This window comes from Centropristis striata, chromosome 2 (assembly GCF_030273125.1).
Source record: "Centropristis striata isolate RG_2023a ecotype Rhode Island chromosome 2, C.striata_1.0, whole genome shotgun sequence".
Lineage (NCBI taxonomy): Eukaryota > Metazoa > Chordata > Actinopteri > Perciformes > Serranidae > Centropristis > Centropristis striata.
The window spans coordinates 14,442,254-14,467,721 of NC_081518.1; the positions used below are offsets into that span (position 1 = coordinate 14,442,254).

Here is a 25,468-nt window from a genome sequence, read left to right on the forward strand (position 1 = left end):
ATACTTCTTCTTTCCCTTCTTTTTCTAAGCATATATTATCTAAGTGGGTGTAAAAAAAAAAAAAGTGAGAGAAAACCTGAGGAAAGGATTTCTGTGTTTTCAAATCTCTTCAAAAACATATAATGGAAAAATAATTCCAATACACATTGGTTAAAAACAAACAAAATATACGCATTTAAAAAATATTTAAATATTTGAATGAGAAAAAATAATAGTGAAACATAAAAATGATTCCATTATTGTATTCATAGTATAGGCCTCTATTTTATTTTGACTTAAAACCATAGAGCAAGGATGGGCAACTGGAGGCCCGGGGGCTGCATACGGCCCGCACCCTCACTTGAAGTGGCCCTAAGTACAACTACATGCATTTGAGCATGACATCTTAAAAGTGCAGTGTAAAAATTTACAAAATCACTTCTTGCAATGAATGTTGGTCTGCTGTTCTTGCACTGAAAAAAGAAAAGAAATCACAGTAAGTGGTTATTTTTTATTTATAAAGTATTGATAGGCAACATGCTACCATACCTCAGCACTTTATTAAACTGGTCAAATAGTAATTATCCAACACGCTCTGGTGATTGCTTAATGCTCAATGTTCCCCAGGCAAATACTGAATTTGGAAAAACTGCTTTCAGTTTTTCTGCTGCATCTACCTGTAACATCTTACAACATTCACTCAAACTCAACACAATTATAACTATGGGCCAGTTTAAAACTATGATAACCAATAACTTAATTTCACTGCAAATGTTTTTGCATGTGCTTTGTCTATGCTGTTTCGTGTTTTCTCTGTACTCTCGACATCATTGTAAATGAGGGGTTGCACTCAATGATTCCTCGAGAAAATAAATGAAGGATAAATGAAAATTTGCTTTAAACCTTTTGTATTCCTATTTATACTGTTTTAAATGAATTTGAGCATGAAATATGTTAAGTTACTGTACTGTAAACATATTTAAAATTGCAGTTTCATCATATCTGGTTAAGTGCACGGTCCTATATGTGGCCCTGTGGTATCGTCGATGAAAAATGGTGGCCCCCTCCAGCATTTAAGTTGCCCATCCCTGGTATAGACCTGAGTTTACCAAAGACTGTATATAAATGAGTTTACCGTGGTGTGTAGCGCCTCCCTGCGGCTCTTAGTGCTCACTACAACAATATTTCCACCGCCGCTTGAACTCGGAAACAAAACCTTTCCTCAAAAACCGGCGATCATTCCTTCCTGTAGGTCACGTTTTTACAACAGTTTGGAAGAAATGGCGGACATGGATGAATTGTTCGGGAGTGATGGGGACAGCGACAATGAGCAGCGAGGTACTGATGTCTCTCAGCCGCTGAACACCTTAACGGTGGTTGTTTATGAAGTTAGCTGATTAGCGGGTTTTCTCCTGATGATAAGCAGAATTAGCCCAACGTTAGCTTTGCCACAACGATGGACGGGGAAAGTGAAACTTGAACGTTACATTTTAAGGATAGTCTTGCAAATTAGACCGTAACGGGATACTTTCTAAACGCTTGCTTTGTTAAAAACGAATATAAGTTTGTTCCAGCCTTGATTTAGATTAATTTTACCTTAGCTAGCTTCAATAAGCTAGCTCTTTATGTAGCATAGTTAGCTGAGCTAACCACTTCTATAACTAACGGCTGCATTAACATTATTCTCAAGCACATGTTCTCATCAGAATAATGTGTAATGTTACCATTAATGTGAAGCACATCTCTCTGCTTAGTTTTTTTTTTTTATCTCTAAACCCTGGTTGAAAATTTAAATAACGTTTAAAATCGTGTAATAATATTAGATGAGTTCAAGTAGTGGCATGGTATTTATCTTTGCACAGTTATTAGCCAAAGTGCATATTGTCAGTATAAGATGGTTCACTGAAATTCACTGAGCCTTGACGGTACATATAATGAACTTAATATTAAAAGTATCTGTCACATTTCACGCCTTACGCCAATTTCAGATGTAAAATATATAATCAAAAGGTTAATAACACGAGACTAACTAATGTGTTATTTATTCACAGTGTGTGGGTGGTTGACATTAACAAATCACTTAATCACAGTTTACTTAATTTTTAACATTGATATACACCCAGTTACCATTTTATTTGACTCTTGTAAACTCTAATGCAGTGCAATACAACATGGGTTGTAGAGGTATTGATTTAACTATATGTTTATTATTAAGGCACACTTTGAGGAATTTGTTTTAGCATTATGACACAAATAGACTACTTTCATCGATGTGACATTTGTGTTGGATAGGTCTTAAGGTTTACTAGAATATTTTGAATGTGAGGATTTACACAATGAGTTCTTAGTAAATGGGTCTGGGAGAAATGTAAGTAATTAAGCAATTAAGTCGGTTCTGATAAACAAGGCTTTCTCCGTGTAAAAGGAGTGGAATCCATCTATATGGTAATGAGCTATCATGCAGTGTTTTTAGAAAAATGATCGGTATAGATATTGATGTCAAACTGTGCAAGACCCATTTAGTAACACTGTAATGTGCTTAAATGTGTCACACAGCCACCACAACATTCACCCACTGCAAACTGAATAATTGTACTATGTGCCAAAAAGAAAAACAATCTGCTTTCTTGTGTTTCAGATTCTGGCTCTGGCTCTGGCTCCGGTTCAGATTCGGAGCAGGAAAGACCCCGATCCGCCAGCAACGCCTCAGGCAGCGGTAGCGGCAGCGACAGTGAGAGGGAACGGGATGATGATGACGAAGGCCAGGAGGCAGGAAAAGCCAGTATAAATAAGGTGTGTGATGTTGTGTGACTGATGACACCCAACAACAACAAAAAATATCCTTGTATAAAATAAGTTTGCATTGAATTTCGTTGTATTTCTGTGCAATGACAAATAAATATTATCTGAATCTGAATCTGAAACAGTTTGGATTTAGTCTGACCCCTATCTAGTGATCACTGATAAAATTAATTTTATAATGTAAATTTCAAGCAAAAAATAGCATTTCTGTCTTGCATGCTTATTTATTGTGTCTGGGTTTTTATATCCATAACATTAGACTCTTAGTTATATCACACTCACATCACACCAAGAGGAAAAATGGAAGTCTCCACCAGGAAATAATCTCAGCAAAACATTAGCTGGCATACCATCTATCTATCGTCTATCGATAGATCCATGTTTTCTTGTTGAAGAAGTGTTAATTCCAAACTTAGGTTTAAAAAAAAAAACAAGTTCAGAGATCTAATTACACGTAGCATATTGCATGCATAGAGCTACACGATTGTGTAGTGGTTAGCACTCTTGCCTCACAGCAAGAGGATCACTGGTTCCACTCCGGCCTGCAGCTCTTCTGTGTGGAGGTTTCATGTTCTACGATAGTCTGGCGACCTGTCCAGGGTGTACCCTGCCTCTCTCGCCCAATGCCAGCTGGGAACAGCTCCAGCCCCCGCTACCCTAGTGCGGATAAGGACAATGAATGAATGAATAAATATTGCAAGATAACTGTGATGTTATCTCAAACCCAATTGTTTAACACCAAATTCATATCATCAGATTCTGCTGTACTTTGAAATTCCCCCCAAAATTAGGGATGCAACTAACAGTTACTTTCCTGATTGATTTATCTGCCCATTATTTTCTCATGTCTTTTCTATAAAATTGTGAAAAATGTCCATCGCAGTTGCCATTCAGTGATATGATTTGATATGATTTTATTGTTATAAAACAGAGTATAAGCAGGAAATCTCCAATTGTGAGAAGCTGAAAACGGCAACAACTGCCATTTCCACATAAAAAATTACTTAAGAGTTAAATTGAATATATTAAAATAGTTAGAGATTATCTTTCTGTTGATCAACTAATCAATTAGTAGAGTAATCATTAACTCAAAATGCATTTTAGCATGTACATATTCATTTTTTAATTTCTTGACTATGACTATGATCTGATGAAAAGTATTCTGTAATGGTGCATGTTCACTCAGACAGACATTGCCCATTAAAATTTAGCTTGCGATTGTCAACCGAATTTAAAAATATTTAGGCCTCGCTCACAAACGTACTCACCTTTTTTCTACGTAATAGGAGCTGTTTGGAGACGACAGTGAGGATGAGCAACACAGTCAGCACAGTCAGCGCAGCCAACACAGCGGCAGCGACAACCAGTCTGAGCGGTCGGGGAACCAGTCAGATGCCAGCATGCACTCAGACCAGGGGGACAACGATCACTCTGATGTAGAGCAGCACAGCGGCTCGGAGCACGGCCATCGAGACGAGGATGAAGATGACGAAGACGGGGGCCACCGTTCAGACGGAGGAAGCCCGGTTGGCAGTGGGATGTCTGGAGGAGGGAGCCCTCGCTCTGAGAGGGGCAGTGTCCGTTCAGACAGAAGGTATGCCAACACACACTGTATGTGCCTCGTCATTAACCCTTAATAGGGCACTCATTGAAATACTTGCAAATTCCAAATTTCAACCCTGGAGAATATTGAAGGATATTACATACTGCCAGAATGTGTAAAAAAAACAAACAAACATACGGACCCGGAGGAGTGGGGTAATATTTTGAGAAAAAAGTTTACGAGATTATGGTGTCAAATCTACCAGAAAAAATGTGCGGATTTCTGAGATTTAAAGTGGTGAATCTGCACGAAAAAAGTAGCTTTTTCCTACTTTTTTCTCGTAAATTTGTGACTTTTTCCACGCAGATTTGCCACTTTAAATCTCTTAAATCGACAATTTTTTTTCTTGTGGATTTGGCACTTTAATCTAGTAAATTTGCTCCCCCTTTTTTTGTATTTTTATTTTTATTCATACTTGGCCCTAATATGTCATAGTCCAGTTCTCCTTGTACAAGTCCATGTGGCTCTACGACCAAACAGAGAGACATGGGGATCCCATTTAGATATCCACTGAAATTACCAAATATAGTTCTATGCCTGATAAAGGGTTAAACTGAGATAATATGAGAAGATCCCAATGATGACCTCAACATTATAAACTCCAGTTTGAGTAAAACATTTTAAAACTACAGAATAAAAATATATTAAAAGAAACATTTTGAGTTTTTCTTCTGCTATACCAAACAGAAGAGTGACTTCCAAACTGGGATATTAAGTGAAACGTAACTTTTGTATAAGAAAGAAAACAGTTTTAAGTTCAGTTGTAAAGCAACCTCTGATGTTATTAAAAGACACTTTCCATTGTTGTCAGAGGACCAGATCAGTTTCTTGATATGTGTCTTCCAATGTGTTTGTTTTGAACAGCGTACACAGTGATCCTGGTACTCCGCAGTCGGGGCCGGGCACCCCTCACTCTGAGGGAGAAGTTTCTGGCAGGGAGAACCAGTCAGATGATGAGAAGTGGGAAGGAGGAGTCAAGAGTGACCAATCGGAGGACGAGGAGGAGAAACGTCATTACTCTGATGAAGAAAGAGAGAACTCTGATGACGAGGGGCCGAGGAACAGGAAGTCAGGTACTCCCAGGCTCTGGTGTTAAAGATGTTAAGATAAATATTGTACATGAACTGGATCAGGAGCCAGCTGTCTGTGTTAATCTTGACACGTTGGATTTTGTGGAAGAGAGATTAAGGCCATATGTGAACATTTTATCCTGATCTCTGAGGTTAATCTCAGGACTCTGAGATTAATAGATTACATTTTCTCTTAGACTTTTTGCATGAGATAATGATTCATTTTTCATTAACTGTATGATGCAGATAGATGGCTGAATGGATGTTATTGATCCCAAATTGGGAAAATCTTTGGTAAAGCAACAGCATATTGTAAGGCATTGCACAGTAAAGTAAATGTAGAAATTATACTGCTTCACACTTGTTGTGATTTATATTTTTCAGAATCTGCGAAGGGCAGTGATAGTGAAGATGATTTCCTCAGACAGAAATCCAAACCAAAAGCTACCTCTGATTCAGATTCAGACAGCGATATTGGATCAAAGAAAGGTAAGAAACCGTCACGGTTCCCATGCATCCTGGAAATGTATCGATTAGTTTTACAGACCTGGAAATTCAATAAAATGACCAAATCTCCTGGAAATAATCTATGTTGTCCTGGAAACATTTTTTGTGTTTCAGCCACTCAATTTCCAATAACATAGGTGCATATTATCTTTGAAACTTGACTCTTGGAAGGATAAGCTATGTGGTATAGCACTTTACCAGATGCAAGTCCGAATGGAATAACGCAACCTTTTATTTTCACGTCCCATGTCAGTCAAACTAGCTGCTTATACAGTACCAAACATTATTATTAAAGCTTCCAGAAATTGGGTTTCTACTATGTAACTGCATGACACTTTACTAGGGTGCGGAAGTAGACAATAGTGGTGGACAGCATCGTCAATATTAAGTAGCAAACATTACTATAAAAGTGTTTATTGTTTTCCTATGTTTGGATGAAAACACCACAAGTGAATTTGGATGTCTTGACTTCAGTCTTGACTTTTGAACACTTTTTAAAAATGTATTGCTGTGTTCTTAAGACTGGACATAGGTAAAAGTTCTGCCCCATTCTATAGAAAAATCGGGGGTTGGTGGAAGTGAAATAAAATGCTACTATAAGGACTACCTTCATTACACATGAAAAAAGCTGAGCATATGATAGAGCTGAGTTCATTGAATCCACAAGCCAAATTTAGGCATTTGTGAGGCTGTTAAGCTCTGTAGAGTAAAATAACACTTGTACTCTATGAAAAAACTGCACGTTTTATGCCTTTAATTACAAGTAATTAGCATACAGCGGGCAGGTCTGTCAAGGGGCTACTTGTGGGTACCCATACAACCCATTTCATTTAGATATATCTTGAGGTCAGAGGTCAAGGGGCCTCTTTAAAACTTCCATGCTAGTTTTTCCCTTGATGAAATTTAAGTTGGCATTTTATTGCTCTTATATACTTAATACTGAAGTATTCCCTCTTCCATGTCGTGCCACAGGAAAGAAGACGGCAGCAGACGACCTGTTTGGAGAGGCTGACGACATCTCCTCTGACAGCGACGCAGAGAAGCCTCCCACCCCAGGACAGCCCCTGGTGTGTCTCTGTCCTCTCGCTCTCTGTCTCTTCACTCCTCTAATCATCAAGCCTCTTTAACTGTACCCAGTTCTTTTCTTTTGTTTTAATGAGAGTTCCCGGATCTATTTTTCTCTGAGCCTCTCGTTAAGCCTCTCTGAGCCGAATCCTATTATTATGGATCATTGAATCATACAGTGTTTTTTTACATGTTCTTCTTCTTTCCTCTCTCTTTGTGCATCTGTTTTTTCAGGATACAGAGGATGGAATGGAGGGGGAGCAGGCAGAAGAGGAGCCTGCGCCCGAAACTCGTATTGAAGTGGAGATCCCAAAAGTCAGCACAGACCTGGGATCTGACCTTTATTTTGTCAAGTTGCCCAACTTCCTGTCTGTGGAGCCCAGGTCAGAGCTATGGCACTGTCAAAAATATTTAATTAACACATATTGTACTTCATGAGCTTTTAAATCCTTTTAAAATGTAGAGAAAAAGATAAAGAAAATTACCAAGGAAAGAGGATGAGGAAAGGCATATTTCCGGACCTATGATCATTTTACTTTGCTGCAAGTGAGGAGAGAAATTGCAAGAGCTTATCCGTACTTTGAAGTTTTCAGCTAAATGTGTTGGGTCTTGATGAGCATAAAAGCCTCGGCGTAACTTAAAGGTGTACTCATTTTGATTTTCCCCCTTTCATAGACCATTTGATCCTCAGTATTATGAGGATGAATTTGAGGATGAAGAAATGCTGGATGAAGAGGGACGCACCAGGCTCAAGCTGAAGGTATGTGCTTTATATCATGTGTTTGTAATGAATATAAATGAAATACAAAATTAAGCTTGTGACCATCAGAACTAAGAAGAAATAAAAATAATCGCCGTCCTGTTAGAGATGTTTCTGATACTGATCCCCGTTGAGTGACAAATGAACTTTTATTCCTCAATTACAAACAAGTTAGACGTCTCTCTTCCATGGATCACTTGGGTCTGCTTACCCAAACTTTGCACACCATAAGAGTAGTTAACATTGTGAATATGATTTGAATTGACATTAAACATGAGATAATAATGTTAAACAGAGAATTGTGCCACTCTCATGGTAGTTGTCCAATTTAATCCATAAATAATCTAAATTAAATTGTAACATAAATAATAATTTATTAAATGCTAAACCTAAAATGAATGATTTAATAAAAACAAATACATATTCTACCGCTACTAGTCATTGTTAGGTAGCTGTGAAGTACCTGCCGCCCCCTGGTGATGGGATTAATTGTCATCAATTTCGAGTAAACATTATTGGACAATATGAGAATAGAATTGATGGCCCAACCCTATGCATTATAAGCTTCAGAACCATTATTGTATGTTATAGCCATGCCTGTTGGTAGTCAGTGTTACCAGTGTTACACCTTAGTTTACACCTATTACATCACTTGTCCACCGACCCTACCATGGGTATTTTATCATATACCCATCCATTTTTTTTAAATAAAAAAAATGATTTGTAAAATACAAGTGCGTTATAAACACCAGGTGCAGCTCAGTTCCAGCTCGTTTTTTTTCTGTTGTCTGTGTAGAGTAGCCGCGATCAGCTCCAGCTGCCGCGTCACAGCTGCACTTTGTCAAATAAGTTTTGAAAGTGTTTACTCTGTACAGCAGCATGAGTCACATTTAACTTGCCACATTCAGGGTTCAGATGCAGAGCTAACTGACAAGACAATGGCAGAGGATTTGGTGTCAAAGTGAAAAGAAAAAGCACCTATTTGGCAATATCACTGATGTAAACCCAGCCAATGCATATATTTTCTTGTAAAATGTCATCACCAACCCCAGTGTTGTCAGAAGTTTATTAACCGGTTGAACATGTGTTGTTATCAAGTGAGTGACCAGTGTTTATTCTTTCTCCCTTACAGGTGGAGAATACAATTCGATGGAGAGCCAAGAGAGACGAGGAGGGAAATGAAACCCGAGAAAGTAACGCACGCATTGTTAAATGGTCTGATGGCAGGTGTGTATTATTTCAAGCTGGATGTGGGAGGCTGGGTGCACTACACTGTGTACATGACGTACTCTGTACTTTCCGTGGTTTTAAATATCTTTGTGTTGCCACAGCATGTCCCTCCACCTGGGGAATGAAGTGTTTGATGTTTACAAAGCTCCACTCCAGGGAGACCACAACCACCTGTTCATCCGACAGGGCACTGGGCTGCAGGGACAGGCTGTGTTTAAAACCAAACTCACCTTCAGGTAACATGCCATTGTTGTTATTGGTGACAGGCTGCTATTAAGACGCCAGTCTCACACAGTTTTCACTTGAGGCAAGAACTATTAGTTGCTGTGGATACTCAGCTGTCTGGCTTCATGACATCCAAACATGTACTTACTAAGCCACAGGCTGCCTCTAATTCCAAACAACAACAATAGCAGCCTTCATTCAAGCTCCATTCAGAAATGAACTCTATGCCGTAAGTCCTGGATCACCTTGTGCAAGCTGCCCAGGTTTCTACCAATAAGAAGTGTGTAAGCCTCTTAGCACCCCCAAGTCCACCTGGATGTTCTGTCTCCTCAGACCACATGGGACTAGTAGGACACTGGCCAAAGCTACTTTAATGCACAACAAGCCGCCACGCTGCCAGACAGGACATTAATGTTTGTTCTGGTTGTGTATTGTCATCAGAGTAGAGTTTGATAAGGATTAGAGCTGAAGCTGCTCAGGGTACAACGAATAGTACAAAGTGTTTTTCTTTTCTTTTAAGAAGAAGCTCTGGATAAAGAGTTTAGGCTTAGTTTTCTGTTACAGCTGGTTAATCAAAGGCTCACTTTGTCAAACATAATAAATTATGATTAAAAAAATGAAAGATATGTTGATCTGAAACAAAATGTTGTTATTCACAGCATATTTTTTCTGCTTTTAATAGGCTTCTAGTGGTCTTAGAGCAGAATCATGAAATACTTGCATATTTTAGGTTTAGCATAACATTTTTTTTAACAAATACGCAAACTGAGGCAGAAATAAATGTTGCCATACATGCAGTTTCTGCATGTATGGCAACATTTATTATTATTATTAATTTTCAGGCGCAGGCTCTTATTTATAATTTCATTTAAACCACCGTGGTACCAAAATATGAATAAAGTTTGCTGCTAGTTTCAAGCTATAGGCAAGAAGTCTGAGGTGTATACTGCTTAAAGGTGCCATATGAAGTTCTCCTGTGAACAAACACGTTTGCATTCAAGTAATTCCGATTGTATCATTGAGCTAACAGCCTAATTAAATTAATGTACTTTGTCATAACACATTTGCAAATCAGACATTTTGAATATAAACCTACATTGTTTACATCCATGTTTTCATCCATGTGCCGTAGGCTTGGTCACCACTATGTTACCTCATCCGGCATTACATTTCTTTACTCATTACATTTTTGAGATTATCACTGTAAGCTTTTCCTGCAAGTAACCAAACAAATGAGGAAGGGAATGAAAGGGGTGAAAACTGTCCACTTAATGTTTTTAGGAATGCTTAGCTCTAGAAAAATCACCTTAAATGTGACATTTGTTGCATGTTTTCTTCTGTATTTCCAGGCCCCACTCTACAGACAGCGCCACCCACAGAAAGATGACCCTTTCTCTGGCTGACCGCTGCTCCAAGACGCAGAAGATCAGAATCCTTCCAATGGCTGGACGAGATCCAGAGTCACATCGCAACGAAATGATCAAGGTAACACTTGTGTCCATCTGTGCAGTTCTGTTTTTTTTTCCTCTGCCCTGTTTGACAATGATCTTATTACCTCAGGGACCAAAAAATGCGCAGGAGGCCAGTTGTTGACAAGCAGCATGCCTGGTTACATAAACACATAACCTGACATGCTTACATAATGAGGTCACAGAGTGGTCAGTGAAATGGAAAGTGTCAGTGAGTGTGGAGGGGGGCTGGTAATGTATCTACTATCAACCCAATTTAGTTTCACAGGGCTCAGTGCTCACCTGGGTACTATGACGTTATGGCTGCAGAAATGTTGGCCTAATGTGTTTGTTGATCTTAGAAACTTTGAGACTAAAAACCAAATGACAAAAAATAAAACGTGACTTTCCTTGTCACTTGCATTTGTAATTGCCAGTTGCATTTGTACTGGCATTAAGTTAAAACCAAATATTGAACCATTTGTTGTTTTTGTTTGTTTGTCTTAATTGCCATTGGAAAGAGCCAACAAAGCAGCTTTTTCTTCAAAGTACAGCTTATTCAGCTGTGGGGTGACTTGAAAGGGTTTTGGCTAACTAGCAATGCCTGATTGTTGGCCAAAATGTGGCTGATGGAGGACAGAAAATATTGATGAAGAAAACATTGATGCAATAAGTACATGTGCCAGAAGATTATAGATTTTTTTTTTTTTTTTACTTTTGTGTACCCAGGTTTTTTGCTTCTCTGTACTGATATATGACTCACTAGAAATATCAGACCAGCCTGACAGCCACGCTTGTAGTTTATATTTTTACACAGAAATTAGTTTTTATTATTTTTTTATTATTAATTATTTCTCTTAGATTTACAGTATATTTTCAGGGTTACATGTACCCCCTGTGCTTCTGTAACCGCACTCCTTTTCTTTCCTTTTCCCTGCCTTGGGTTGTCCATTTAAGATAGATAGAGTACTTTATTAATCCCTGTAGGAAATGGCTTTGTTACAGTTAGCCATGTTACATCAATCACAGAACAATAAGCAGGATAAGGGTACTCAAGGAGGTCGATATAAATAAAGTACAGTGCAAACCATAAATAACAGACCAGGCACTGAGACAAGAAAATGAAGAGCTGTACTCCACACTAAGATTTTAGGTATACTCTGAATATATCCAGCAAAAAAACTATATTATTGATTTTTAATATATTATTTATCAAAAATAAATCACATCTGGGGCGAGTGGAACACGCACCAGGACTTGCATTCACCAACTACCACAACAATGAGTTGTTTATTTTCCACAAAGAGCAGAGTATGACTTCATTCTCAGGTCTGGACACCCTTACTCCACTATACCTTCACAAAGTATATAGTAGTTTATTGCTCTATTAATGTCCTGAATGTTGTTCACAGCCCCTTCAAAATATATTTATGATAACAACAAAAATAGCTTATAAGAGTTTAATTTAACAACTAATATCTGACCATTTTCCATGGTTTTCTTGATAATAACCAGAAGCATTATCAAGAAAACCATGGAAAATGTCACCCATTATCATCTTTAATCTCTTGTTTGAAATAAGAAATATTTTTAGTTGGTTGATAATTAATAAAATAGTTTGTTGCACCCCAAAAAGGAAGTAGTGAACCTTCACAAATTGTTTTATTTGATTGCAGAAATTATCTTTTTTAAAACTGTTCATACATTAAGATAGATAACTGCATCCTCCAAATAAAATGTTAATTTGTGTTTTATAAGTAAAATGGACAGACCAGCTGACAGCTTATATTAAGACAAATGACTTGAAATCCTTATCCTCACCCACACAGAAGTACCTATGCAGTGAATTTCTTATCACATGAATTATGCACTTACTTAACCAGCGGGACACATAATGTCAAACTTAAAGCCAGTGCTTAACATAATTCCCACCGGTGTTTCTCTCCTGGCAGAAAGAGGAGGAGCGGCTGCGAGCGTCTATCCGCAGAGAGTCCCAGCAGAGGAGGATGAGGGAGAAGCAGCACCAGAGAGGCTTGAGCAGCAGTTACCTGGAGCCCGATCGCTACGATGATGAAGAGGAGGGCGAGGAAGCTATCAGCCTGGCTGCCATCAAGAGCAAATACAAGGGAGGATCAGGCCTGAGAGGTAAGGACGGTTACATCCCCTTCTTTTATTTACAATCACAAGATTTCTATGAAGTCACTGATGAAAATCCTCCTTTTTTGTGCCCCAATCCAGAGGAGCGAGCAAGGATCTACTCATCATCAGAAGGTGATGAAGGCTCTGATGATGACAAGGCCCAGAGACTGATGAAGGCCAAGAAGCTAGACAGCGATGAGGTAGGTGCAGTATCCTGCTGGACAGACAGGGGGCAGTGTGATTCAAGACACAGTGGAGACTAATAAACAACAAGTTGTCACCCTCATGTAAACTGAACAGGACAAGAACTACTTCTTCTAAAGAACATGCATTTATTTCTGCACTGCCTGTGTCTGCAAAAAGCTGAAGTTGTGGTTCTGCCAGAAAACAAAAATGCTACTGAAACAGAAAGTACTGAGAAGCAGTACAGGATGTCTGCTGCTGTCAGCATCAGAGAGTCATCTCTGCCGCTCTGTTTTTATTGCAGGAGGGCGAGGGATCAGGCAAGAGAAAAGCAGAGGACGAGGAAGAAACGGCCACCAAGAAGGCCAAGAAATATGTGATCAGCGACGAAGAGGACGAGGAGGAGGAGGAAGAAGTGGAAGAAGAAGAGGATGATGAATAATTCACTTTTTTTTTTAATCATTCCACTGTATTATCAGTGCTCAGCCCACATGGCATATAAACAGCCATATTTTGTTTTGTATATTTTCTTAAGACCTGTGTGTGGGTGAGTGTGTTTGTGTGTATGATTGTGTATTTGCTTGTTTATGTTGTGTACAGAAAAGGTGAGAAATAAAGAAACGGTTGACTTATGTAACCAAAGTTTCCCCAAGGCCTCTTCATCTTTTTTTATTCATTTTTTTTATGTCACCATGATTCACATGCATGAATCACACTGTTGTGAGTTAATGAAACATGCTGCTTAGTCCAGTTTCCAAACAAAGAGGTTAATGGGATAAGTGCTGTAGGTTGAGATTAAATTGGGTCAATAGCGTAACACAGTGATGCCTGCTGCTCACTTAAATAACAAATCACATCATTGACCAACGTTTTACCGGAGTGCCAGTTTCAGAGTTCGTGCAGTTCATCCGGATGAAACTTCCCCTGGAGGAAAGAACTGGAGAGGGTAGCTAGGGGATAAATCTCAACTGGTGTTGAAAGAAGCAACTAAACCCTGACAGGAGAGGCCAGAGGATTTAAGAATTGAGACAAAGTGCATCTAGTTCTGTGAGAAGATCCTCATCAACCTGCAACACGACCACAAGTGGGGAAAGAGAGGCATGGAGAGGAATTATAGGTTTAAGAAGCTGCTGCGTGATGAAATGATGAAACATTGGTCAATTGTCCGACACATCTTTTAACTTCTTATTTAGCTTAATTGCTTATTGTCTTGAAAGTTTGGAAAACGCTTAACTGTTTTCAAGGTTTAGAGTACACTTGTATTTGAATATACTCTTTAAATAATGCTTGGTTTTCAACATAATCTAGTGTTTCAGGTACACAATCATGTAACCCAAAAAATCTTCTAATATTTGACATGAAACAATCCCATTGTCATATTTGTTTGTCATTGAGTGCAGCAGGTATAAAAATATTTATAATAATTTAGAAGTGATAAAAGTTTTGTATGGGCTTTTTTTAAGGTACCTTGAAAGTGCTTGAAAAGTGCTTGAATTTTTCTCTTAAAAGCTGTGAGAATCCAAACACGACCCCAATAAAATGACCCATATAGCGTAGCTTTATTGTGTTTTTATCATCAAGTTTATATATTTTTCTGTACCGCTGCTTTCAGACCCTTGAAAGCACATGAATTTGAATAAAGTGCTTTACATTTAGGTTATATAGGATGCCAAGTCTACTTACAAACAGGTGACAAATTTTAAAACGTAACATTGTTGTGCTGTTCTTGTGCTGTTCAATTTGTCACCCTTATGTAGAATGCCTTCACAAAACATCAAAATAACATCTAATTCAATGTGAAGAAGAAGTTAAAAATCAGCACACTGTATATACTAAATGTACTCTGTATAAATATGTAATTTACCACAGCTGTAAAATGCTGGGAAAGCTTGAAAAGGCTTGGAAAAGAGATTGAATATTTGACTTTTTAAAAGGTGTAGGAATCGTACATAAATATCTGTACAAGTTTTACAGCAAGATGAATATATTCCAGCTTGGACCAAATTTGGGGTCTGAGGACAGAAAAATATTGTCATTCCTCACTGCTAGCTTGGTTAAAAATGGATTATATGAGGATATTGATGATTGGGGGAAAAAAAGAAATATTTGTATCGTGGCTCATTAATTGGTAAAAAAAAAAAAAAAAAACAATAATCTCTGTTGGTGGAATCTTTTTACTATTTAACAGTTTGAACATTAGTAAAAGCCATTAGTCAGGCTACAATACAAAACATACTGTTGTGATATAATTGTGAAATGTTTAAAAATAGAAATTGGAGGACACTCCAAAAACATTTTAGGTGCGTCAGTGCTCCAGTTGTTAGAAAGCAAGTGAGCTTGGGTGAGGTATTTTGACTTGATCCCTTTTTGAGCCACAGAGTGAGAGGGGAATGTAGAGAACAACAGTCCCGGTTACTGATTCAAGTTCATCAGCCAGAATGACGCACAGTGCCACACACCCACACACCCACACACACACACTCTCTCTCTCTTTCTCTCTCTCTCACACACACACACACTCACAGGAGCATTGCTGGGTTCCCAGAGATAGATAACAACCCTCGAATCCGACCTCTCCCCCAGCCCTGTCCAGACAGAACTGGCTGCAACTACCCAGAATACCAAATTGGTAAAAAACACTTAGTAAGTGATTAAGTAAGAGTTACATAAATTGGCTGCATTCTCTCGCTTGACAACGGCCTCTCTGTGCCACACACACACACACACACACACATCCTACTGTCAGTACAGGGGAAAGTATCAAAGACTCCTTGGGTCCTGTTCACACGGCACAGGTTTGTATGGAGGGGAGGTTGTGTCAGGGCAGCAGTCCTGGGCTTGCAGTCCAAAGAGCCTTTGGTATTTTCTGAGTGTCTGGAATCAGAGACTCGTCCCAATAATGAAGCTGTCTGTTTGAAATGAGGTTATTGTGCGACTTAACCACTCTTGCTGAGGGCGGGTTGTACCACGCAGCATTAGCTTTTCCAACATGTACTCAGGACAGGCCTGTGTGTGTCCGTGCACATGTATGTTTACAGCAGCCTCCTCAGTAAAGCTCACGCTAGGCTATATATGCCGCATACTGTGATAAATGTTTAATGCTGCTTCATGCAAATGTTGTGTGTTGCCTTGAAGGAAAAGGTGTCGTCTGTAGTGGTGTGCTGCGTTATCTCAGACTGCAGTGGGTTATGTAAACCCAATTCCACACAGTAAGGAGTGGGGAAGGGAGGGGACAGGAGGAGAGGAGAGGAGAAGAGAAGAGAGGGGGAGGCACTGCTAGTCAGCACTGAATGACGGGGGATGTGGCAGAGGGGAGGGCTGCAGCATTTCACCCTGTTTTTTGTTTCCCTCCCTCTTCATCTCATCTTCCTCTTTTATATCCCTTCTTTTTCCCAGCTACCCTGTTTTCCCACCGTCCAGTCTGAACCGGGACTCACATTTTTTTCTGTAAAGAAAGCACAGCAGAGCAGAGAGAGTATGTTTTCTATTCCTAGCACCTTGCAGGCACACACACACCAAAACTGGCTGAGCCACATGGATAAACTCCGGTGTCATTCAGGGGTAACATGGCCACTTTTCTGCCAATCAGGCCTGAGGCGAGACGGGCTGCTGGGCCAGGGTTAGACCAGGTACTTGAAGTAAACAGAGATGTATCTTCATTAGTCTCAGCCTCCTCTCTGTTTGTCTGCACCGACGCCTTGGATGACCTGGGTGTGTGTATCCAGATACTGCATGTGTGTGCCTGTTTTGATTGAATTCTTCAGTAATATTCTTGCAACCTTAGTTTCACTCAGCACTGCTTAAAGCTAAAGTTTGATGCTGCATTTGTGTCAGTTTGAAAACAAAAAATCTTGTTTGTATCTGTCAGAAAATGTTTAATTCATCTGTTTTTATTATTGATGCCACTGCTTTTTTTTTTGTTACATCCTTTTTCTCCTTCCTTCTCTCTTTTGATTGAAAATAATTGAAAAATAACTTCAGGTCCAATTCTGTGACATCTTAAGATCAATTTTATTCAGTAGAGACAGACAATCATAATAATACTTTAATATTTTCTCCGACCTATTTTTGGCCAGGAATATGTAACAGAAAAAAATCGAACTATAATATATGGATTGTGTGAAGAAGGGCTTAATATTCATCTGTTTCACAAATCAAAAAGTGATTGAGAAACTGTTGATAAATGTAAAATAGTTTCCTTCAACACAAAGGCAGGACACACAAATAATCTGTTAAAGAGAAAACTATATCCATTGTCTTCTACAGCTGTTATGGGTTAAAACCATTTCTACATTGTGTATAATTTATTTTATGTGATGTTTGCCAGTGCCTCTTTAATCATTTCCATTTCTTTCCGTTTTCCCTTTGTGTCCTTCCGTTGTCTGTCCTCGTGGATTTTCCATTTATTATTTAATTATTGTCTTTTCACTATCAACTATCTATTATCTCTCTATTTTTTTTCTTCACTTGTGTACCATTATGATAACAGAGCATTAATTTAAAGATACAAAACACACAATGAACAAAGTTAAGGATGAATTGAACTGATGTTATAATTGTTTTTTCAAATTTTGTATAAATACTGTGCTAATATTGTGATAGTAAATTAATCTGGCCACAATAAACCAGTGAAAATCTGAAATTCGTCAAAGCCCTCGTGCCATATCTTCTATGATATTTTTCACATTTTTTGACTCATTCATGTAGAGCGATGCTTTCGTTTTCTACTTGTTCAAAATACAATAAAAAAGTGTTTAAACAAAAGTTTCAGTTTCCTGAGAGACTCTCTTCAGAGAATTGGTGTTTACAGCAAATGAACCCTGTATGATTGGAAAGTTACTGTTCAGCTCTTTTATATGGTCAGATGAACACATTTGTTACCATAAAAATCATATAAATACAAACACTAACAGTGTAGTGACAATATGTTTTTTTTCCTCTGCTGGAAACAGGGAGAAATAACAACCCTTGTGCACTAAACTTACAATAAATGTTTTTTTCTTGAGTTTCTTATGCGCATTCCCCGTTAAATTTTTCAGACTTAGTGAAAATATGTATTTTATTCCTGTCTGTTGTCTCTTTTGTTCACTTAATTTAATTCCAACACTCCAATTCTGTGTAGCCTGAGCGTATTTCATAGCTTGGTGCCCTTTAGCCCTGTCTCAGTATGTCCCTTCCCCCTGCTGCTGCTTACATAAGAGGCTAATAAATAAAATAGAAACACAATACCCTCTCCACAGGATCTTCAAACACTCACACATGACACTGGCCCTGAGACTGCAATGAGGGTTTTGGCAGGAAACATTTTTCCCTTTCGCACAAGCAGGTGTGCATTTTTCACACACACAAACATAACTGTTACAATTCAGTATGATGATTTTTTTTTCTCCTTCTGACCTTAACGAATTGGGTCAGCCTGTTCCGCCGAAGGAACCGGGCTTAATCTGTAAACAACGGGTTACCTTCAGCTGTGAGCTGCTCTGCACACAGATTACATTTGAGCTTTTCCAAAAACAGACAAAAAGAAAAAAAAACAAGCAAGGTGACCCTCTGTGGCACAGCTTCTCCAGTGCCAGGACCGCTCATTCTACCTCATTAATACACAAAGGACTTTGTCCCTCAAATGCACCATTTATAACTCCACCATAATCTACTATCACACTGTATGCAGCCATCTGCTATCTGTCTACCCTGGTGTTACATTTCAGATTCTGATTTCATTTAATAAAACATATACATTTTATCCCTCCTGTTATGTTCGTTTCTCAGAAACAGCAATAATGAGTATGTTTAATTATCTTTTTTTGAATGTACATGGGAAAGACATACATATAAAACACAATAATTTTACATCACATTGATTTTTTAAATTTTTTATTTTAGGTTTTACACTTTTTTCTTATATAACAATTAACAAAACGAAAGTCACTTGCATTCTCGCACTTTACAGAAGAGCATTTACATTTTACATGTTTATTACACTTATTCAACCAAGCAGAAGAAATTTAATCCCGAAAAAAAACTTTTAAATGTTTATTTTTTTATTTTTTTACTTTGAAATGCGTCAATTTGACCCGCAACATAACAGGCGGGTTAATATAGGTTTTTTTGTTTGCTTCACTATGAGCTCACATGTATAAAGGATGGTAATTCCAGGCCTGGTGTCTTATAAGGGTTGACCTTGGTCCACGTGGACAATATTTGAGCCCAGGTTCAGGTTCACCCATTTATAAAACATGGATTGCTTGCAGTGGAAAGTCAGTACATTTACTGTATTGTGGAAAATGTTGAGATATTTGTACTTTACCTACTATGTTACCTTATACTTCTTTAGCTGGAAATACTGCACCTACATTTAGTTTACAGCTGTTGTTACTTGCTACTTTTGGGATCAAGTTAACCTACAAAACATATGATCAGCATGTGAAATGCAACACATTGTAAAAGATTAAACTGTGACTCCAGACAGTTTTGGCTTGTAAGCCCTTACAACAACAAAAAAAGCTGTGTCTGGTTGCGGCCCCTTGTCATGTTTTAGAACTGTTTTCCTTTCAGATGGTTTCATTTACAGTTTGAGGCCCAAAGAAAAAAAGAGCAAAGATCAGGGAATCTTAAAGATTGATACTTTATTTCTCTTTTCCCCCATTAATCACTTCATGACCTCACAGATTCATCTCGTGCCCAGCTGAAAGGGGTTGGATCCAGATATCAGAAAGCACACTGGTTCCAGCAGACAAAGGATTGCAAGACCTTAAAACACAGTTTAGTACTTTGAATATAAAGTGTTTACGGGTAAGCAGTCCAACAACAGGTAAAGGTCTCCAAAAAAGTCTAAAGACCGGGACACCAGACTCATGGGTTGTGCAAAATTAAACGTATAAAGTAATTGAAACTGAAAAAATGCTGCTTACACAATAATGCGTCAGTTTAAAAAATGTAGTAATTTCATTATCTATCAGTCAGAAGAGACATTTTTCTGCCGAACGAGTACTTTTACTTTTGATTGGTGATGTACATTCGACTGTTAATACATCTGTGCTTTTACTTTTAGCAGTCTGACCTATTTGTATTGTGATCTTATTACATTATCATATTGCTACTTTAACTTCAGTGAAAAATGTGAATGAGTGCTTACTGGTTGCTTGGTGTGAAAAGGTTAATGCAGGACGTGCGTTTACACACATAGATGACAATTTCTGACCCATTTGTCATACCTATGAACATCTTGTGTAAACAGCTTGACATGAGGGATATCACGGTACATCAGGTTCAGCACAAAAGGTTCCTAAATGGGTCAGCTCCATGCTGGCAACAAGTGTGTTATACACTGTAAAACTAATGTACTTGTAAAATGTCTGTTTCCACTTTGCATTAAGCCATGTTATTGGCCCTGGAACATCTTCAGGCTTCCTGCACAAGTCAGGAGGTCAAAATGTGCCTGCACTATTCCAAAAGATAGATACATCTTATGTGTTAAATATGCACCATTTTATACACATATTTTCAAAATACTGGTCCGACATATGGGGTGTCACTGTAAAATTGGGTTGGGATCTCCACAATAATGTTCTTTAGGTTTGGACAGTGATCAGCAGCAGCTTTGACAAACAGTTTGTATTATAATATGGAGCCAGTTAGACAGGTGTACGAGAGATCAAAGTCATACACGCTTTCAAATCTAATGTGCAATTATGACACTACAAACAAACTTTATTATGTTTCTGCTGTTTCTGCATTTTGATTGTTTGTTTTAAATATATGTGTCCCTGAAAAGTATTGATAATGAGTCCATTATCGTGGTGAAATTGCTGAAATTGTAATTGGCTGCACAACAGCTTGCTGTGTTTATTCACTGCTCAGTTCGTTCACTGGGTCATCAGCAGGTCAGTGAGGTTTAACGGGCTAAAATGAGAAAGCAGGAACAACCATATGATGCATGTATTGGACGAAGGAAGAAGGGGGAAGACTAGGGGATTATGAAATTGTGGTAGAAAAGAAGAGCAGACTGTTGTGGACAGAGAGGAGGATGGGAAAAAGATGCTGATGTAAGGTGTGGGCAGACAGCTTGCCCAGTCCCCCCAGGCCTGTGGTATTTCAGGGCCCAGTGCGACAGTACATTACACCCTACTTCTGACCTTCGGTTATCTAACCGGCCTGCCAGCACCCAGCCAAGCAAACTCTCTCTGTCTCTCTCTCTGGCTTTCTCTCTTTTCCATCTTATTTGTCTGTGGTCTACCCCCGTCTCACCTCCCCAGTTAGATAAGCCAAAGCATTTAGAGCAGGATAATAGATGACTAATGCACCGTCTTAGCATTTGCACAGACTTTGGTTGAGTGATCACTTTAGTTTAATTGATTCCTGATTGCTTGGAAACCAGCTTCACTCTACTGCCTAATTTGGGAAAGCTTTTATAAACTTTTTTTGTGTGTGTCCCACTAGTGTTTCTTGATGGCAGAGCCAGACAAATTTGAAGAGATGTGAAATAGTTACTCTGTCACAGAGTGTGTAACTATAGACCAGGGATGTACCCCAATCTGAAAACATTACTCAGAAATCATAGTGTGATGGAAACAAATATAAAAAAAACCACCCACTATGTTTCTTAAAATGGTTACAGGATGAGGATGTGAAAATATATTTCATTATTAATTAGATTGATTTAATGCTTCAAATTCAAAAGTAATATGAGGTTAGAAAATGCAAAATTTGCATATTTTAATGTCACTTCTGTTATAAACCAAAGTTGCTTATTTTTCTGTCCAAATGCACAGATACAGGGACAGATCATTTTGTTGGTTGAATAGATAAAAAAAAACCTAGACATCTAATGACATCTTTAAACATTTCTACCATAGACTGTATAAAATATGGATTTTAAAAAGTGTATAAAAATTGTCTGTGACATCAACCGTGGAAATAAGATATAGACCAAAACTGTTTTTTGAACCAGGCTGTAAACATGTTTACTTCCGCTGTAAAGTTTGTCAATTTTTGGAGCCAGCCTCAAGTGGTCAGATGCGGAACTGCAGCTTTTTGGCACTACTGAGTCGGCTTCACTTTTCAGCTCCCAAGGTTTTTTTAATGCTTGTGTGTGAAGCAAACAAGGCAAAGAGTTGTTACCATTTGATTCGATAGCTTTGATTTGATGCAACATTTGTTTCCACACTGCCATAATGTCGTCAGTCCCCTGGAAGAAGTGTTAGAGCAAACAGTGACATTGTATTTCTTCATCGCTTGTAATGCGACTGCATGTTGTAACATTCATATCTCCTTTGGGACACTTTCATCAAGTTGTCTGCTTTGATTGGTTGATGATTGATGGCCTGGTCTCTGCTGTCTTTATCATCTGTAGACTGCAGTTGGGAAATCACCGCAGTGGATTGTGCTGCTGCAGAGCGAGAGGAGCTAGTTTCTGCTGAAGCGAACACCTTTTTCGTGCTCAAAACAGGCCCCAGACAGAGAGGGAATTAGAAAACCTGGTTATGATTTAAAGTGTGTGTGTGAGCGTGTGTGTGTGTGTGTGTGTGTGTGTTTCACTAATTCCCATCTGTAGTTTCCAGGTAACAGTTGCTTTCAGTTAATTACCTGTTTTCCCACCATGCCCCCACTTCTTCCTCCCCTCTCACACTCAGAAGTCACTTTATGTCTGCTGTAGCGGTGCACAATCAATGGGACCGCACACATTTTATACATAAAACACATCCTCACATTGTGTTTACTAACTTTAGGATTTTCCTCAGGTCTCAGGTGTGCATGTACTCTTCTCTGTACTGTAAATGTTTCGTAAATGGCATCGTTAGTGCCGTAGGCTGCTGGTTATGTAATGGCCTTTAGTGTAAAATAGCAAGGAAAGCAGGACACAGCAGCTTTAGTCATAGGAATGTACAGACAACTTGTCCCACTGCAAAGACGAATTACCCCTGGGGCCTGACTGGAGCTCTGTGTCAGCCCTTTGGTTTAGTCATCACTCCCTAAACTGCCCTGATTTCTACTTTCCTTCCTTCATTCTCTGTGATTTTCTGAATCTTTTTTTTGTCATCCACCCTTCCCTCTTAACCCTTATCCCTGTTTAACCCCATTGGAGCATAGTAGCGGAGGTCTCGCCCATGTGTGCCAAATAGATGCATCCACTTGTCCATCCGCCTTTTTCCATGACTGCAAATCATTATCACCATGGATACTTCCACAAATAGAGCATCAGCTGAATGAGAACACCCAGTGCATTAGAGAGAAGCCAAATGTACACATACACACACACACACACACACACACACACACACACACACGCACGCTCATTTCATACCTGGAGTGAGGGGACAATGGTCCAGCCTGCTGCGTAGCCTCTTTTCAGGGCCCCTCACATGCTCAGTCTGACCCATTTTCAAACTCCCTCACTGTGACATAGCAGATAAGTGCAGACACAGAGGAAAATAGTTGATTGAAGTGTTCAAACTGGGTCAAGACTGAAGTAGAATTTAGAGAAAATTAAAAAAAAAAGTTGTTCAAAGTTCACATTTCCTGTGAGAAGTGAATTAATGAATGAACCAAAGACATCAAATTGCTGTTTCTTGATGTCATTCTGACATGGCCAAATGGAAAATAGTCTGTTTTATTTCATTGCATGCATTCAAAATGCACTCAAAATAATCTTCTGTTTGCACCAGGCCTAATTTGACATTTTATATAGTTATTGTGTCTTTGCTTTAACATTATTTATGTATGGATAGCAACACCTGTAATGGCCCTAATCAGTGTTGAACCCCAGTTTGTTCCATAACAGCAGGCAGCTGACCTGTGGATGGCTGCAGGGAGTGCAACCTCTGGTAAAGCTTTAATCAGTTAAGAGGATTGATCTGTGAGGTTACATACCTTTGTGAAGGGATTTTCATTTCAACATCATATCAGCAATCACAGCTCAGCACACTAAGAAACACATACACATGCTGCTTTCACTGGGAACAAAATGTATATTGCACATAAGGGAAGGAGGGAGGGAGCCAGAAATCCAGATAGTCGCAAGTACAAAGAAGAGACAAGGTAAACACAACATGACCAAATAGTTTAACTTTGATGGAATTGAATTACCTATACACATGCTGCTACACGTGTAGATCGTGTAGTATCTAATGTGAGTTTTGGAAGGAAAATCCAATCCAAACTTCATAAAGAATGAAAAAGGGTAACTCCTCCTGTACAAACCACAAATGTACTTTTATTTTTACTTTATATATTTATTTTCAACGTATTCTCATAAATGGATTCATATATCTTACAAATTATAACAGTACTTCACATTGTGAAATAGTTGCTTTTATAACACAAGTTTATCATTGCAAAAAGGAACTACTTAGTTTGGTTTAGGCACCAAAACAACTTTGTTAAGGTTACAAAAATGGGGTCAAAATCCTGTGTTAGTTTGACCCAAAAACAGACTTTCTCGCTCTTTATACTGCATATCCACTCCACTTTCTCATACCATAGTGTCATATTTACGACAGCCAATAGAGGTCACATGTTCCTCCTGGCTCACAATTGTGTTATCTACAAATTAGAGAGCATTACTTTTTATAGGTATAATAACGAACTGAGAACAACCTTTTCTCTTTCAGAAGACCTTCTACTTCCACTGAAAACATTTTTTGTCAAAGCATGGGAAGCATGAAATCCCCCAAATTAGATGTTTTCACCCCAAAGCCACAATGATACATTGCTGTAGGTTATTTTTATTATTTTAATGATGTAGTCAGACCTAACACTATCTGCACTAGCAATGGTATTACATTATTTCTAATATGATAACATGATAATTATTTTAAAATCCTCATGCGGTGTAGGTCTTTGACTTGTGAGTATTTCCTGCTGTGACACTGTTCTTTGAATGCATATCCCTTTATAGGAAAAGGTAATGGCTGACTGACTGACTAAATTAACAAATGTCAGCAGCTTCTGTTGCATGCTGGGAGAGGCCTAGTCTCTGTCTTAGTGAGGAATCCCCACAGCAGGCCTGAAGGGGAAGAGCAGCACATTCTGCTGAGGCCTCAGATTCCTCCCCTGAGCCGGAGACTTCCTCACAATGTCTGAACTAAACCCAGTGAACTAAACTTACTGCCTCCACCTCATTCACTGCAGCAGTCATCCCTATGTGACACACTTCAGAAAATAACAAATTATTAATTCATTCAAGTCATTCATTTAGAAACAATGTGACCAGATGACACCATGGTTTGAGTTATAATCTCAGTTTTGTGGTGGTCTCAGGCCGCGTTTACTCAATATTATATCGCACATCAAGGTGGCTTTGTGATCTTATTATTGAGCAAATATTGTGTAGGATACCCACTAAAAATGCATGATTTGTGTTTGGAATAATGGTTGTTGGAAATGTGTCAGCAACCCCCACACATGTATGATTGTACTGCTTTCAGGGGAGCTAAGAGCCCTCCTTATTGGGGCTCCT

At 38.7% G+C, this 25,468-nt stretch overlaps 1 protein-coding gene across 1 annotated transcript; it reads left to right on the top strand.

Annotated features, from left to right (window-relative positions):
• The first annotated feature begins 1,145 nt into the window (after window positions 1-1,145).
• leo1 (LEO1 homolog, Paf1/RNA polymerase II complex component) lies at window positions 1,146-13,658 on the top strand. The gene is made up of 14 exons (XM_059345972.1): window positions 1,146-1,317; window positions 2,618-2,772; window positions 4,068-4,375; window positions 5,249-5,457; window positions 5,839-5,943; window positions 6,934-7,028; window positions 7,261-7,409; window positions 7,702-7,786; window positions 8,919-9,013; window positions 9,118-9,252; window positions 10,591-10,726; window positions 12,642-12,834; window positions 12,928-13,028; window positions 13,316-13,658. The coding sequence occupies exons 1-14, from the start codon at window positions 1,260-1,262 to the stop codon at window positions 13,451-13,453; spliced, it is 1,962 nt and encodes a 653-aa protein (XP_059201955.1). The 5' UTR covers window positions 1,146-1,259; the 3' UTR covers window positions 13,454-13,658.
• Window positions 13,659-25,468: the final 11,810 nt, after the last annotated feature.